The sequence below is a fragment of the Desmodus rotundus genome, chromosome 9 (genome assembly GCF_022682495.2).
Source record: "Desmodus rotundus isolate HL8 chromosome 9, HLdesRot8A.1, whole genome shotgun sequence".
Lineage (NCBI taxonomy): Eukaryota > Metazoa > Chordata > Mammalia > Chiroptera > Phyllostomidae > Desmodus > Desmodus rotundus.
In genome coordinates this window covers 76,912,520-76,929,162 of record NC_071395.1, presented here as the reverse complement: position 1 = coordinate 76,929,162, position 16,643 = coordinate 76,912,520, and the positions used below count along the sequence as shown (strand labels likewise).

Sequence of the window (16,643 nt, the reverse complement as noted above, 5' to 3'; positions counted from 1 at the left end):
TACCCAGCCACAGTGCACACAGTCTTTTAAGAAAGTGTGTGCATGCCTCTCGTCCAAGAATTTAACAGCTTCTTGCCCAACGCTTCCCGAGTAGTATTTGCACTTTCAGCTACAGCAATAAAACTCACATACACACCCCAGGTCCTGTCAATGGTTGTTAATCTCCTGCCTCAAGGTTCTTAAGGATTGGAAAGGGCAAGGACCCTGTGCTGTAGACTTTAATCATTCCCAAGTTCACAGGATAAGGACCACAGGGGTGGAACATCATCATCAGATACAATTTAGGGAGTGCCGGGTCCCAATAAATAAGGCGGGTGAAGCAGTACATGTGGGCAGAGGCTGGCAAGAGGGCCCTGCAGCCAGACTGCCTGTGAAAACAAATGTAGGTGGACTGGGGGAAGGGCCACCCCCCTCAGAGATATGTTCCAGGGGACCTCTAGGAAGCAGCCTAGGACACGGATCAGTGCCAGCTTGGGCCCTCCAAGAGGTCTACTCTGGAATCCTGGAAAGCTAGGAGTCTGAACTACTCAGAGGGAATCCCCGCGAGTCTAGAACAGAAAGTTTTCTGTCGAGGTTCAAATCTTTCCTTTCCAGAAACTCCACATAGGAGACTGGCCCAGGTTGAGAAAATGCACCCCCCCTCCCACCTGTAACTACAGAACATGCTGGTTTAGTGTAAGTCAGGGCCCTTAACAGCGACTTCCCTCCTCCTCGCCTCCCATCCCTCCACCCAAATCTGGCACATGCACAGTCCAAGAGTGACAGAACATATCTGAGGTGTAGCTGATTCTAAGTCCTGAGTCATCAAAAATTGGGCTGATTTCCACCTTCCCCCGACATCATCAGCGCTCCTTCGATCCTTCGCTACGTTCTCCTAGTGTCTGGGCCTGGCCCGGCCCCAGGGCAGGAAGGTCCCGCCACAGGCCCCTTTCTACCACTGACTCTCTCAAGAGTCCCTGGCCTCGACGCTGCTTTTCAAGCCAAACACAAATGTATCACATTAAAACTGGAAATTGCAGTATCTAATAATAAGAGAATGGTTTAAAAAGATCACAGCACAGTCATACAATGCAATGCAGAGCAGCCACTACAAATTTTAGAAAATAGGAGACTATACAGTGACAGGGAACAGACTCCCCATTACTGAGTAACATAAACGACTTAATGGTTAACAGGATGTGATCCAAAACTTGTCCAGGAAACGTGTCTGGAGATTTTATATAGGTGTGTATATGTAAGATTTGAAAAAAGGACTACAAAAAAGACATTAAAATGTTAACAGTGACTACCTAGGAATAAGAGAACCATGGGTGGTTAGTTTCTTTTGTTTGTATGTACTTTCTAAACTTTAAACAGAGAACATTACTTTTGTAATTAGTAAAAACAATCAAAATTATCATATGATCCCCAAATAAGAGGGGCTGGCTCTGGGCCAGCTGGCTGCCACACTGTACTAAACACCCCGGACAGCACGGGCCTCAGGTCTGAAGGGCGTCCCTAAACTCCTCCGTCCACTGGCTTAATCTGGAGAATGAACATGAGACCCCAAGCCCCAGTTCGTCCCCACCACTGGGTCTACTTGACCACATCCTCTGCCCATCTTGGGGCCCAAACTCCGGCTTCTCGCCAGGTCTGCACTCACCAGTTCTGCAATAGGGGTAGGCATTCCACGCTTTTTCGTGAATATTCAGGGCTCCCTCTGGGGCCAGCATTCGAACAAACGTGGGCACCTTGCTGTGGTGAGAAAAGGGGTTATGAAAAGAAACGGAGGAAAGAATTAGAAGACAATGGGCTTTAACACCACATTCTTCCAGCCACCGCTCCAGCTTCTTCAATGGGGAACTGACAAGTAAATTTCCATGAGATAAGTAGGTTACTCATGTGTGTGAGAAGCCACCTGTCAGAGCCTGAACCTGCAGCTCACCTGGCTGCTAATATCCACCCACGTCTTGTCCCACCACCCACCAGGACAGGACAGGAGGTGAGACCCCAGGCTACCTGCTATGGCGTATTAGCCATTACATTATCAATGTGATGTTTTCCAGAGCTCACTGGGCCCAGGGCATTATATTCCAAACTGCAAGGATGAGCTACCTCCAGGAGTATACCAGCCCAGGTTTATGGGCCAGAGAGACTGACTGACTGACTTCAAGTATGGGATCCGAGATGATCTGATCTTCTGTTGTCAGTTCTGGGGCGCCAGGAGGCCCTCAGGGCCATCTGCCTCCCAGGACAAAATATTTTCTTCTATTTAAGTCTTCTTATCTCAGGTTACAGAACAGTATGTTTAGTAAGAGTCCATGTTTTTAAAGATTTTATTTATTTTTAGAGAGAGCGGGAGGGAGGGAGGAAGAGAGGGATAGAAACATTGATGTGTGAGAGAAACACCAGTTGGTTGCCTCCTTGTATATGCCCTGTCCAGGGACCGAACCCGCAACCCAGGTATGTGTCCTGACCAGGAATCGAACTTGTGACCTTTTGCTTTGTGGGACGACACCCAACCAGCTGAGCCACACTGGCCAGGGCCTGTTTTGTTATTTCTTTTTTAAAAGAACAGATATTCCTTTTCCTTAGTTTTCCACTGGTATTCTAAGCAGTCTTTAGCAGGCTCCAACAAGCTCATCAACTTTGGTGCTTGAGGCCCAAGAAGAAAGAGCTGACGCCAATAGCTATCTAATTCAGAGCACTCGGAGCAGCGCTCTGAGATTCATTCACTCACTGACATGCTCACTGGGATAAGTGTTTCCATGTACCAGGCACCTGGAACCACACAGACTGGCTCCTGCCCTCAAGGAGCTGACGTTTGAGTGGGGAGTACAACCAGCTGGGCAGAGGACAGCACTGAGTGTGCCACAGTGGGTGACCACAGGGCTCTGGGGGACAGGGCACCGGAGAACATGGTGCTGGCAGCATGGTGCAGGGGGAGGCTCCTCAGAAGAGTAAGGATGAGCCCTGGCTGGCGTGGCTCAGTGGATTGAGCACTGGCCTGTGAACCAATGGGTCACCGGTTTGATTCCCAGTCAGGGCACAGGCCTGGATTGTGGGCCAGATCCCCAGTTGGGGGTGCGTGAGAGGCAACCACACACTGATGTTTCCCTCCCTCTCCCTCCCTTCCCCTCTGTCTAAAAATAAATTTTTTATTTTTTTTTAAAGAAGAAGGGTTAAACGAACATATAGAGTAGAGAGTGAGTCAGACTGAGCTAGACACAAGGATAGGAGCTGGGTGGGAAAAACTAGGAGAAGAGAGAAGTTCAGAGTAGCTGGTGTACGGTATAAAGTAAGAAACACAGGAGAACCTGCAGAGGCTGGGTCATAAAAGATCTCGTAAGTTACATCAAAGAGTATGGCCTTTATCTGGAGGGCAAAGGGAAACCATCTATAGTTTTCAAGCTGGGGAGCAACCGGTCTGTCTTCTAGAAAGAGCACTCTCAAAGCTGTGTGAAGTGGAAAGCAAGGTGATCAGTGAGGAGCTACTATGGTAATGAAGGCAAGAGATGATGAGGGAAGCAGAAAGGTTGGCGGTACTAAGGTGACAGAACCAACAGAACTTGACTTGATTAAGGGATGAGAAAGAGGGTGGTGGGGAACCCACGCTCCAGACTGGGGCAACGAGATGGCTCACGGGAAGCTTTGGTGCTCAGAGGACAGGTGGCTGTGGCATTCAGCACTTTTTCTTTTTTTTGCAGCTGAGTGTTTGGAGTTAAGGGAATAGTGGCAGCAGCTCCAAGTTTACACCCTGCCCTGTAAGCGAGACGGCAGACAGGTCCCACAGACCTCCTCTCTGCAACTCTGGTTGGGCCCCTTCTATCAACCTCACTCTCTCTTTTCAAAATCCTCTTTAAAAAATACAAATGCAACTATGGAGAAGACAAATCTTGAGCCTTTAAAAAACATTTTTTTAAAATTTATTTTTCAATTATAGTTGGCATACATCTGAAGGCTTATTTTAATGAATTGTTAATGGCTCGGTAAGGGACTGGTTGGCAGTCAACTCTGAGTGGGGAAGGAGGAGGAAGAGCAGGCTGAGAGGAGTAAGCACACTGACAAGGAAAGGGGAGCACAGCGAGAGGCCCCCACCCCCACTTCACAGGGCTGCCTTCCCCCTGGCGCCAGCACTCCCAGAGTCCTGCCCCTCTGGGCCCGCGCCCCGGCTCCAGAGCAGCAGACAGCAAGCATTCAGTGAGGGGTTTTACCCAAAGAGGATGAAATTGGTTTTAGTTCAGTCTGGTGACGAGAAATTAAGACTCGGGTTTAAGTTGCACAGCAGGGTGGATGTACTTAATGCCACTGACCTGTACACTTAAAAATGGTAAATTTTGTGTTTGTATATTTTATCACAATTTTTAAAATAGTCACGTTAATTTTTTCCAGTTTTGGGTAACCTGCTTGGTTCAACATCCATTCAAGCTGGTCTATGTTGACCGTTGCTTTCAACCCCCTCCAGATCAGCTCAGAGTTTGCATGCAGGGCGGGCAAACGTAGCTTATCATTGTTAGTAGGGAAAATAATACAATAATTAAAAATGATATAAGAATAAGCTCTGTGCTTCACACAGTCGAAACCGTAAACCTGTGTTTGCCTCGTCCTGTAATACTGTTTTAGTGAGGGACTCAGCAAATCTGTGTGGTCTGCTAAGGGTTTTAGTACACAGATCAGTTCAGATATTTAAATACTTATGGCTTTGATCCGAAGAGCGGTACCAAAGTTTCTCTGGTAGCTCATTTCACAATATCGGAATTTAAAATGCTACCTGATCCAGCAATCCCACTTTCAGAAAGGTTTGCTATAGATTTACACACACAGGCACGTGAAAAGGTTTGCACAGGAGCTTTACTGGAACACTCTGTACACATCTGGAAATGACTAGCAACAGATGTCAAGAGAGGACAGGTGAAACAGCTCGCAGCACACCTGTACAAAACCATGCCGAGTGTGCTCCCCAAGAATGAAGCTGAGCTGCTGGCAGTGAGACAAAGCGATGCTGTAAGCAACAAAAGAGCAAAGTCGAATAGCTCCGTAGGGTATGATCCCACCCGTGCTGAGATAACAGTACAGGAGAGGCACACCCATTCACACCCCCCCCTCACACACACACTCACAGACAATGAGTATCGCTGGGAGGGCCCACACGAAACTAAACACTCTCACCTTTGGGGACTGGGAGCCTGGTAAAACAAGTATTACTTTTATTTAAAAAAATAAAAATAAGAAACAAAACAAAAAGCAACCCCTAAAACCTTTAAATGAACAAAGGAGTACATGGGTCTACACCCACTCGCACAGGTGAAGCAACCTGAGCAGCCAGCTAATAACCTGGAAACCCCCAGTTAGCCATTCTCTCCACTCCCCAACCAGGCCAGCTCCAGGCTCTGCTGCCCAGCCACCTACCTCTGTAAGTGGTAGATCTTGTGTGTGTACTGGCCTTTCTCCCCGTCCTTCTCGTAGGGCTCATTCACCAGGACCTCCACGCCTTCGCCGCCACCCGTTTCATTTTTGCTGGCCTCGGCCACAGAATACAGCTGTCCTACTTGATACTACAGAAACAGAGACATGGGAGTTACTGACACTGAAGAATCTTCGCAGCAGGTACACACTGTCCATTTGCCATGAACTGACCGATTAGTTCGCTCTGGGGTCCCCTCATCCAGGAATTCGTTCGGAAGCTTCACACAGGGCCTTGCCCAATTCCATCCAAAGCAATTGAGAATGCTGCTCCGTGGCCTCTCTTTAAGCCATCAGATGCGTTTATTTCATCCTTCCCATTTCCACACCACCTCCCAGGTTATAGAGTCCAAGGTAGCTTTTGCCCTGCTCTTAAGATCTCAAAGCAAAATCTGGGGTAGTTGCTAGAAGTCCGTTTATCGCATTCATTTAAACAGACTAAGACATGACTTCCTGCTCCAACGGTGAGCCCCTCCTCGCCCTGCCAGCAGCTCAGAAAAGAGCCTTGCAGGCAACCAGACCTCCGGATACCGTCCAGACTCCTGACGGGGCTGGTGCCGGCGCCCTGCTTCCCACATTAGAGGGCACAGATCCCTGCCCCTCGGTCTCCAGTGGCTGGGTGCACCCTCTGTGTTGGCACTTTCTACATGGCAAAAGCCTAGTTTTCCTTTATTTGGGTCACATGCCACCCTATCAAGTCACCAGTCAAGATCACTGGCCTCCTCTGACCCCTCAGGACAACTCAGTGTTAGGGCCAACGACCTGGGCAGTGCCCAGGCCTGGCCCTGTTGCTCGCTTCTCTCTGAAGGAAGCTGTCTAGATAGAAAATAAGGAGAAAGGAGAAGGAACAGGAGCATTTAATGCAGGAAGTTGCATCTACACCGCCAGATGCACCTTGCCAGTCACTGCCAGTGCTAACCAGGCACAATTTAGGAAGTATGAGAAAAAGGTTACCCAACATGTTTTGGGGGGGAATAAAGGTTTTCCTTGCCCTCTTATGTCCCCTTCCCAACCTACTGGTACTCCCAAGAGTGAAAGATGAGAGCATTTTTCTCCCTTTGAGATGAACACAGACAGGCTGTGTCTTTGGGCAGTTGTCACTTAAACCACTGCCTGCAACGGCAAGGAGCAGAGGCAGCTTCCACGGCTGTTTCCCCTCAAATGTGGAGGCTTACTCAACCAGGCAGCTTCGTAAGCACCACAGGGAAATTTCTGGGCAAAGTCTGGGAGGGGAAGCAGCCGACCGGGACAATTTACTGTTCACCATAAAGCTGAAAGAGCCCTACCTTCCAAAGCAAAAACCCAGGACAAAATGCCAAGGAAAGGCTCAGGCAAGCCACCAAAGCTCAGTTAATCCCATAAAGAGGAGCACTGGGGTGACAGCCAGTTATCTTGACCTTGCTAATCCACAGCAACATCAGTGTTGCTTCAATGCCCCCACGGAACCCCAAGCTGTCCCTGTGCCTTTCCAAGGCCACCCCCTAGCTGAGGCACACATGAAAACCCCTATCAAGTGGGTCAACATTTGGCTGAGCCAGGGGTTCCTAAGAAGGAGCAGTAATTCTGTTTCAGAGAAGAGTCACAAGAACACCTAACCACTGACTCAGCAATCCTAAAGGGCAGCCTGGGAAAAAGGTCTGGTGGCAGGGGCTGCCGTTGCCGGCTGGTGGTGTTCTTTGGGGTGCTGCTTGGGGAGGGGCTCCTAGAAGAGACTAAGCCCCTTCATCTGTTCCTCCTCAGCTGCAGGAATCAGGGGGCAGGCTAAGGGGATAAGGGGATCAGTCTGTGCGAGGCATCTTCCCCCCTTAATCTCCCTTGATACTCTGATCCTTTAATCCATGAGACAAGTGAGGGCAGTTTTGTTAATCCAAAGGAGTAAGTAACACTGGCCTCCACAAGCCACTAGTGAAGGACACTGTCATTGTCCAAGGGTGCCTTTTGGCATAGTGGCTCCACATCCTGGGAAAGCAGAAAGCAGCCACACTCAAACGGGGTGAAGGTGGGAGTGGGGATGAGACCATCATCCCCGACATCAGACACAGCCTTGTGGAGACGGGGATTCCAGCCGCCTCAGGCCTAGGATATTGCTCCTTGCCCTTGAGATTTGTCCCCTGTCCCAAAGAACTAAGACACTCAGCTGAGAAAAACAAGAGACTCCACCAATTTGGCAATCTGGGAGCCAGAGCCCACGAAGATGCTGTGGGTGGGCCTAAAACAAACTGACATTAAACAAACCAGCACAGCTGTCGGTTCCACCCACATGGCCCTGCCAGGCCAGTTAGCACAGGGGAATGGTGTCACGTGTCTCTGGAAATAAGAAGTGAAACAGCCCTGCCCACAGGAGAGGGTGGGCGGCCCTGAGCCAGGAATCACTGGTGGACACACCTGTGTGCAACAGCCAGCGTTTTCCTGCTCTGCTGCAGAACGCCCAGACACCCTGCACAGGGTTAGTTAGGCCAAAGGCTCTGGCCAGCCAGAAGCTAATTCCATCCCAAAATATCAATGCAAGCCATCAATGGTTATAAAGACATGGTTTTCTCTTCTCTGTCTCCTCTTTTCTCCCTAAATCAGAAAGCTCTGAGGGCCTCAAATCATGGTCTCCCATGAGGAAGTGAATCCATCAGCCGCACAACACCAGGCTGTGCGCACGGAAACCACAGTCAGGATGGGGTTATTGATAAAGACCGAGAAGGCTGATCATTACTTGTTTCTTCTTTGACCTCCCATTCAAGTTTTTCTGGTCTTCTAGAACTAAGGTTCAAGCCATCAAAAGAGCAGCTTCTGCTTCAACCCTAGGCCATGCGCTGCTTTCTCAACAGCACTTGTAGCTGGGAGCAGGCTGACCACCAGCAGGCAAACGTGAATCCTCATCAGTGCTAACTTCCGCAGCTCCTGCTTCCACTTTCAGCTCTGTTCACCCGCCCCACCACCTCCTCAGTGCTGCAAAAAAAGCCATCACAAGCTAAAGCCCCAAGGCGCATACACTCTAGAAGTTCCCCCCTTTCCCACCATTCCTGGGCTGCTACAAGCAGTCAGTGTTGTGGACCCTCCCACCACACCGCAGAGCAGCCAGGTGATGCCCCAGGCAGGTGCTGGCCCTCCTGCGTCTGCCACGCTGCTTAGAGACATTCCCACTCTCTATCCCATCAAGAAACTCCCTGTGAAAAGGTCCATTTCACCCATAAATGCCAAACTGAGGTGCTCCCAAGTTCCCAGGGACACCTTCCTGACTGGGGGAGTGGGGTCGTGCTGTGCAGCAAAGAAGGCGCCATCACACCCCCAAGAGCGGAGTTCCAGGGCAAGAGATGTGCTAGGCCTTCCTGCCTGGCCCCTTGGCTTGGCAAGTCATCACTTGCTATTTTTCATAAACGCAGCAAGGTCCCCAAGCCAAAGCCCATCAGCCCAAGCATGCGGTTCCCTGGCCCTAGACACCCCTGAGGTGCCTCCAGGGATCGCAGCATCTATCTGCACCCCCACTCCCACCCCGCTTCCCCAGGCATGTTTCTCTTGTCCTTTCCTGGGACTCCCAGATTATGCTCCAGCCCACCTCTGGTTCCCACCCCCAGGTCTCCAGGGCTCTCCCCAGACATGCAGCCAACCGCTGGAAACAGCCCTCTAGGAGACTAATACCTGCCCACAACTTTTTTTTTTTGGGGGGGGGTCAAGAAACTTGGTTATTTGTCTCACTTAAAGTGTGCGGTGGGCTCTGTTGGCCTGATTTCCTTTTTCAAAGGTCCGTTTCATATTTGGAACAGATTGGAAGTTATCACGGGGGCTTCACACCGACACTGCAGGAAGAGCGCGACTGGGGGCACTGTGCTGGCTGACAAACTTTACCCAGACTTGAGATTCTGGAAGTGGGGGTGGGGGAAGGGCTATGGATTCAGAAGGAAGCAAAGAACAAGGCTGAGCCAGGAGAGGACGGTGGAGGAAGTTTAGAGAGAGGGTGGGACAAGGGAGGCTCTGTGACGCTTCTCTGGTGTCCAAGAGAGCAACTCTGAGTCAGCACGGCCTTTACACTTTCTTGTGGCAAATCCTGCCAGATCCTCATAGACAGAGACGACAGGCCCAGGAACCATAAAAGGACAGAGGGTGAGCCAAGCCCATTTGCTATTCCCTGCCCTCCGTAAAAGGAGGGTTCTGGGCCTTGGTCTTCCCAGCAGTCACCTAGAGTGCAGCCAGGGAGGGCCTCAGAGATTTCCTGCCCTGCTGGTTTGTTGCACAACCAGAGAGCGCCATGCACACTTCCCAGTCAAGTCACAGAGGTCCCAGAAATGCTCACACTCAATCCCTTCAGTAACATGTCTCCGAACAGGCCCAGTCCCAGCAAAGGGGGCTGATTTAGTCTCTGCTCAGTCAACTGGCATGCCAATATCAGGAGGCAGGCTGCACACAGTGGCCTAGGTACACAAGATAAGCACCTCGCCTCCCCTGTGGGTGGGAACGCAGACTGGAGCAGCCGCTATGCAAAACAGTATGGAGGGTGCTCAAAAAATTAAAAATGGAACTGCCTTTATGACCCAGCGATTCCACTTCTGGGTATGTATCTAAAGAAACCCAAAACATTAATTTGAAAGGATATATGTACCTCTATGTTCATTGCAGCGTTATTTATAACAGTCCAAGATATGGAAGCAGCCCCAGTGCCCATCAATAGACGAGAGAATAAGAAAGCTGTGGTATATGTAGATACAATGGGATATGACTCGGCCATAGAAAAGAAAGAAATCTTGCCACCTGCGACAGCATGGATGGACCTAGAGAACATTAAGCTAAGTGATATAAGTCAGTCAGAGAAAGACAAATACCGTATGATGTCACTTACACATGGAATCTAAAGAACAAAATAAACAAACAAACAAAACTGAAACAGACTCCTAGATACAGAGAACAGACTGGTGGTTGCCAGAGGGGAGGAGGGCGGTTGGAGAGCTGGGTGAAGAAGGTGAAGGGACTGAGAGGTACAAATTGGCAGTGACAGAATAGTCAAGGGGAGGTTAGGTACAGCACAGGGAACACAGTCAGGGATATTGTAATAATTATGTACGGTGCCAGGCGGATACTGGAAATATTGGGGGAACAATCTGTAAAGCATATGACTGTTTAATCACTATGCTGTACACCTGAAACTAATACTAATAGTATTGAATGTAAACTTTAATTGAAAAATAATTTTTAAAAAAAACTTCCTTTCCTATCCTCAAAAAAATTAAATTAAATTTTAAAAGTAAGTGCCTTCCTTCGACTGAAAGTAGCACCAGGAAAGTTCACGTTGCGTACTGGTTACCTCTACGTTAGAACAAGCATGAAAAGCACACGCAGAGTCTGGGCCACTTGGAGCAATTACACACAACCACGGATAAAATGAAGGAGGACTTACCTCATCTACAGACACAGGTAGGATGACTCGACTACAAGAGAAGGAGAAACAGTAACAATTCAGGTTCTGAACCCTGCCCAATGTTCTTAAAGCATCACCTTAGAAGAGCATTAAACACTGTTGCACCTGACACCACACTCGCTCTCAGAAACCTGGCAGAAAATGGCCCCCAGTGCTTCAAGGCTAGGACCCTCCGTGCCCTCCGGTATCCCAGTTACAGCCCTGTGACTCAGTGCGAACCTGCGCCCCAGCCAGCCACTTTGCAGGCAGGCCTCTGACATTGGGAACTGTCTTCTCCCCCTCCTCCACTAATCTCCCCAACAAAACTTGCCAACGAGTAGAGTAAAACAGAGAGGTTAAGACAGGAGGACCCACCCCTGAAAACTCTGAAGCCAAGGTAAGTATACAGGCCCTGGGGATTCATATCTCTGTGGATCCAACCTCCCAACATACAGCCCTCAAGGTGAAAGTTCAGGAAGGGGCCAAGCTCCTCCAAGGCTGAATCACTCTAAGCATGGGCCAACCACCTCTACTCTGGGACAAGACATTACAGTACAAGCTACTATCACAAAGCCACCAAGAGAGGAGACACCTAACTTGTGTCTGGACCTCCAGAAGCTGTCCAAAGGCACCCCAACTGATCACTGTCTTTTCCTTCTCCCTTTCAATGACCACCAATTCTTGGAGGTACCACCAAAAACCTGAGAGAGAAGCCACGGCCAGCGAAGTCCCCACACTGATCAGATCTCCACATTGGTACGACAGCTAGCGACGCTCCTCCAGATAGCTAGCATTTGTCACTCAGAGCAACAGCCAACCCCCAGTTGAAAGCTGTGAGGTCAGAGGGCTGATACCAAAATGCTTGGCTGCATTCATAGAAACCAAGCCAGCTTCCAAGCTGAGATATCAGTCCCCAGACCCTAGCTGGAACCCCTGGAGCCTCCTGTGTCTCAGGTGCTCGGTGAAGCACGAGCTGCTCTGCTCTGTCCTGTGCAGTGGTCCCACCAATCAGGATCCGTGCTCCAGGCTGGTGAGTAGTCCACTCACTATTTCTAGTTCCACAAAGGTCCCTCGGGTAGCAAGGAGCACACAGCGGGGTCTGAGAAAAACATCACACTACATGCAAAGCACCAGGCAGAAAAGTAGCAGGAAAAACAAAACCAAGTCTTTACTGCCTGCTAACTCCCCTCCTCCAGAATGACTCAAATAACTTAAATCCTGCAGGTCATTGGATGCTGCTACTAATGCTCTCCTCCCATTAGAAAAGGCCGACAATGCAGAAAAATACTTCCAAGTTGGAGGCCACATTTCGGCACTGTCAGTAGAAACTTCCTAGAAAACAATCAGCCTATTACCTTCAAGAACAGCAATAAAAATCACATCTAAGAATTTACAGAAATCAAATCAAGGAGAATCCTGTTAGAGGAAGTGTCAGAAAAATCAACAGAGACACCCTTCAGACCTTGGATGGGCACCAAGTCTCCTTTCTACCAAAAGAGAAGGGCATCAGCCAGTTCCTGATAGGATGCTCACACCCGGGCATTTCTCCCTGGCTCCTTGGGAGCAAAACCACTCCAGCAGCAATTCGGTGCAATTCCAGAGGATAGGGCCACAGAGGCAGTGCTGGGCTGAGACTGGAGCTGTGCTCACTTCACTGTGACCTTCACTCACACCCTTCCCAGAGCTGCAGTGCTGCAGCCACAGCCAAGTGTCTCAGATGCCCCCCTCCGAGTCCCCTGCCGAGGGATGCACACAAGTGCCTGAGCACACACAGGGCACAAGCCAGGCAGGCTCTGCATCCCCAGCACCTTGGACCTTTCCCTAGTAGGCTTCAAGGGGAGGAGAACAAAGAATGGGAAGGGAGAATCTCTCTTGAAAACTCACTCAGATCTCTTCTGAGTGAAGGTCCCTTTCCTTCCCTGTCTGACCTTCTTTACAAAATTACCGGTTTCTACAGATTCTCAGATTCATCTGGGAATAGAAAAAAAAAGGCTCTGGAAAATGGCAAAAGCCTCTTTTTTGGACAGTAAAGATTAGAATCCAAAGTGCACCATGCTCTGGCTGAATCAACATCGGCTGGAAGTCAAGAAATAAAGGCAGAGGGCTTCCAAACAATACTCTAGACGAGGGGTCAAGCTGGCATGACACCTGAGTTTCTGCTCCCCGTTATCCAAAGCTCTGCAGCCTAAATGTTGTAAACACCTCGGAGGAGCAAGTCAGATGGGGCAAAGTGCCTTCACTGACCAACGAAAACAGCCCTCCGCACACCTGCTTGGCTACCGAGTGATCTCCACCAGTTGCTCTCTACTTGGACATCTCTCACTTCCAGAATTCCTGGGCCTCTGGCCCAATGCTGTCCACTAGCCCTCCCCTCCAGGAAAGCACAGTCCTACTGTAAATGGCGCACACACCCCTCCAATCTCTCCTCTTTGCAAAGGGAAAAAAAAAAAAAGTCCTGAGATGCTTCCTTGGAACCAGGAGTTTCAGGGATGGGTCATCTCACAACTGGAAAATATAGCAATCCCAACATCCCCACCTGCCATACAAGCCCCTGGACTTCAGGAGCAAGCCTGTCTCCCTGCAGCTCCTCCCTGAAGTCACTAGTTTCTCACCCCTTCGTCACTACTGAGGAACTCCCTCCCCCTTCATTGCCTTTTCCCAATTAATGGCTTTATGGCAACCTCTTCAATTCCTCAATTCCATCTCTTTGCACCAAGGCTGAGAATTCCCTAGAGGTAGGTTGCCCCTGTTCCCCACCGCCACTCCAGTGATTCCTATATTTATTCACAAACATACTCTTTCCAAACTATTCTCTACCCTGGTAACATCTTAGCCCTCTCTATCACTCCCTCATATCACTTCAGCCCCTGCGTGATATTTTCAGGACTCCTTTCCCAAGTGTCCCTGAGTCCCAAGTAATCACCTTAAGCTTCTTCCCCCAATACCTCCTCCTCCGTACCTACCACTTGGGCACCACATCATGTGCCCAAGGGGTGGGTCTTTAGACCCTTCCCCTGTCACCCAAGCCTGGCCCTCACTCCCTAGTCTTTCTCTTTTATCCACTTACTACAATCTTTCTCCTGATGCCTAGGGCAGCCATTCATTCTCCAGGTTCTCCTCACCACTCCTTCATCTCAGCTCCATTCCTGAAGATGTCTTATCTGATCTTCTGAGCCCCTTAGTACTGTGCACCCCCCACAGCGCTCCCCCCACTGGCTGGCTCGTGGACTGGCCTGCCCTTGTCTAACTGTTCCTCAGCCCCTCAGGCAACTCCTCCCTCTCCGCAGGTCCTCAGCGCTCGAAGCCACTCCTGCAGTTCTGGCCGGTCCCTCAGTCCCCCAGCCCCCACCGTAGAACCACCCCACATCTCACCGTGTGCTCTCGATCCCCTCAGGCCCTCATGCCCTGTCCAGCTCTCACTGTCCCCTTGACCCTTTCTCAGGCCCTATCGGGCCCTCATTGTCCCCTGGGCCTCTGCCCAGGCCAATCTGGCCCTCACTGCCCCCTGGGCCCCACCTCAGGTGCCGTCCGTCCCTCTCGATTCCCGTCGGCCCCACCTCAGGCCCTGTCCGGCCCTCGCTACCCCCTTGGCCCCCGCTGGGCCGCCCAGCAGCCCATCCCGCGCTCTCCATCCCTCCGGGCCCCGTCCGGCCGCTGCATCCCCTCCGCCAGGCCATCAGCCTCCCTGGTCGTCATCCCCGACTCTGCCTTGCTCCTCGCTTCCGCACGGCCGGGCGGACACTCACTACTCCTTGAGCAGCACCATGTCGCTTCGCGGCTCGGCGGCTGCCCGCTGCCCGCCCGGCTTCCCGCCCGCTTCCCAGCGGCCGCTCTCCCCGTGGCCCGGCCCGGCCCGGCTGCCTGTGCGTCTTCGTCGTGGTCTGCTCCGTCCCCGCCGCTCTCGCTGCGCCGGCTCCTGCGCCCTGGCCTCACCGCCTCCCGCGCCCCTGCCGACGCCGCCCGGAGCTCCGGTTCCGCAGCACCGCGCGGGGGCGGGGCGTCTCTGCGGCAACCAGAGCGTCACACGCAGCGGCGCGCGCTGACCTCAGCGCGGAGGCGGAGTCTGCTCCGCCCCGCCCCTCTCGTCCTTAAACGGGCCGTAGCGTCAGCGTCAGTGGTGGGCTGGGGCGTACCTCAGACCCCGCTGGTAGGCGGAGCAGACGCCGAGGGGTTGGGCGGGCTCCTAGGTGTGACAGTTCTGTCGCCCGAGCAGACGCACCTGTATGCTGGGCCTCCCCAGTGGGGTTATTAGAGATCTAGGAAAGGGTTGTCAAAAAGATATATTAACGATAGCCAACTTTACGTGCAAGTGCTCGACTCCTCAGGACGACACTACCAAAAAACACTGCTGATGTTTACAATAAACTCAGTATTTTAAAGAATGTATATGTCTCTGAAATAATTTACATCTTTTTTCCACAGGCAAAATGAAAGGTGATATGCAAAACTACTGAGAATGGTTTTATATTTGATATGAGCATAGTGGATTAATTGCCACAACTTACCCACCAGAAAGAAATAAATGATAATAAAAGCTAACATTTATTGAGCATATACTATGCACCAGACATTACTCTAAGTGCTTTCCACGTATTAACGGGTTTTGTTTTGTTTTGTTTTGTTTTGTTTTAACTGATTTTAGAGAAAGAAAAAAACATTGATTTGCCCAGGGATCGAACCCACAACCTTGGAGTATCGGGATGACGCTCTAAACAATGGAACTACTAGGCCAGGGTCTGTTCTTTTACATCTAGCAAGCTTTGCTTGGGGTGTGCATAGGCGTCGGCTCTCATTCGCAGGGGCCACAGCACTCTTCGACTGCTCCCCACTGTGAGCCAACAGCCCCACTGTGGGAAGAGAACCCCTGGTGCCCGATGCCCTGGAGTCCCAGGCCTACCTCTTGCCCCTGTGTGACCTTGTGCAAGTTACCGAACCTCTCTGTTCTGCCTCAGCGTCTTCATTGGCAAAATGGAACAATGATAGCGCCTGCTTGGAGGCAACGTACGGAAAGCAGTTTTGTGCAGTGCGTGGCACATTCCAGGCTATTATTGTTGGGGGGAGGGGTATTGTGAGGAAGGAAAGATGGACACTGCTGCCCCTCAAAGCTACTTCTACATGCTCCAGGTTTAAAAGGAGAAAACGAAGTTAATCTCCACCGTTTGTGGGTGGGGGCGAACGCGGAGAGAACGCTTCGAAGGCCTGGGCTGGGAGAGTACAAGGTCGGGGGCGCTGCCTGCCCGCCCCTACGTGCCGCACACCGCCCCTCTCCCGCTTGCGCATCTTTGCACCAAACCAAGTTGTTGCCAAGTCCCGCTTCTGGTACTTCGTGTCTCAATTGAAGAAGATGAAGAAATCCTCAGGAGAAATCGTGTACTGTGGGCAGGTGTTCAAAAACTCCGCCCTTCGGGTGAAGAACTTTGGTATCTGGTTGTGCTACGGCTCCCGCAGAGGGACCCACAACATGTACCGGGACCTGGCTACCGCGGGTGCCGTCACCCAGTGCTACCGAGACACGGGGGCCCGGCACCGCGCCCGCGCCCGCTCAGTCCAGATAGGAAGGCGGAGGAGATCGCGGCCTGCAAGTGCCGCCAACCGGCAGTCAAGTAGTTCCATGACTCCAAGTTCAAGTTCCCACTGCCCCACCGGTCCTTAGTCGCCAGTACAAGTCGCGCTTCAGCATCAAAAGGCTCAACGCCTTCTTTTAAATGCAGGGCCTCCCTGTTCCCTGGCCTGCCCAATCAAACTCCTTGGCGAAATCCGGGAAGAAACAAACAAACAAGAAAGTTAATCTCCAGTGTCACAGTGATGTTTCCGTCTCGCA

The 16,643-nt window shown here is 51.0% G+C and overlaps 1 protein-coding gene and 1 pseudogene across 1 annotated transcript in view; one reads left to right on the top strand and one right to left on the bottom strand.

Annotated features, from left to right (window-relative positions):
• The window catches only part of PITPNA (phosphatidylinositol transfer protein alpha), a 37,739-nt gene extending 22,918 nt beyond the window's left edge, over positions 1-14,821 (bottom strand). The window contains exons 1-4 of the mRNA XM_024564644.4: positions 14,569-14,821; positions 10,823-10,853; positions 5,389-5,534; positions 1,643-1,734 (exon numbers count right to left, since the gene is read on the bottom strand). Of these exons, the coding sequence (XP_024420412.3) occupies positions 1,643-1,734; positions 5,389-5,534; positions 10,823-10,853; positions 14,569-14,588 (289 nt within the window). The 5' untranslated portion in view covers positions 14,589-14,821. The remainder of the gene's footprint in view (positions 1-1,642; positions 1,735-5,388; positions 5,535-10,822; positions 10,854-14,568) is intronic.
• LOC112308701 (large ribosomal subunit protein eL20 pseudogene) lies at positions 14,587-16,643 on the top strand (annotated as a pseudogene).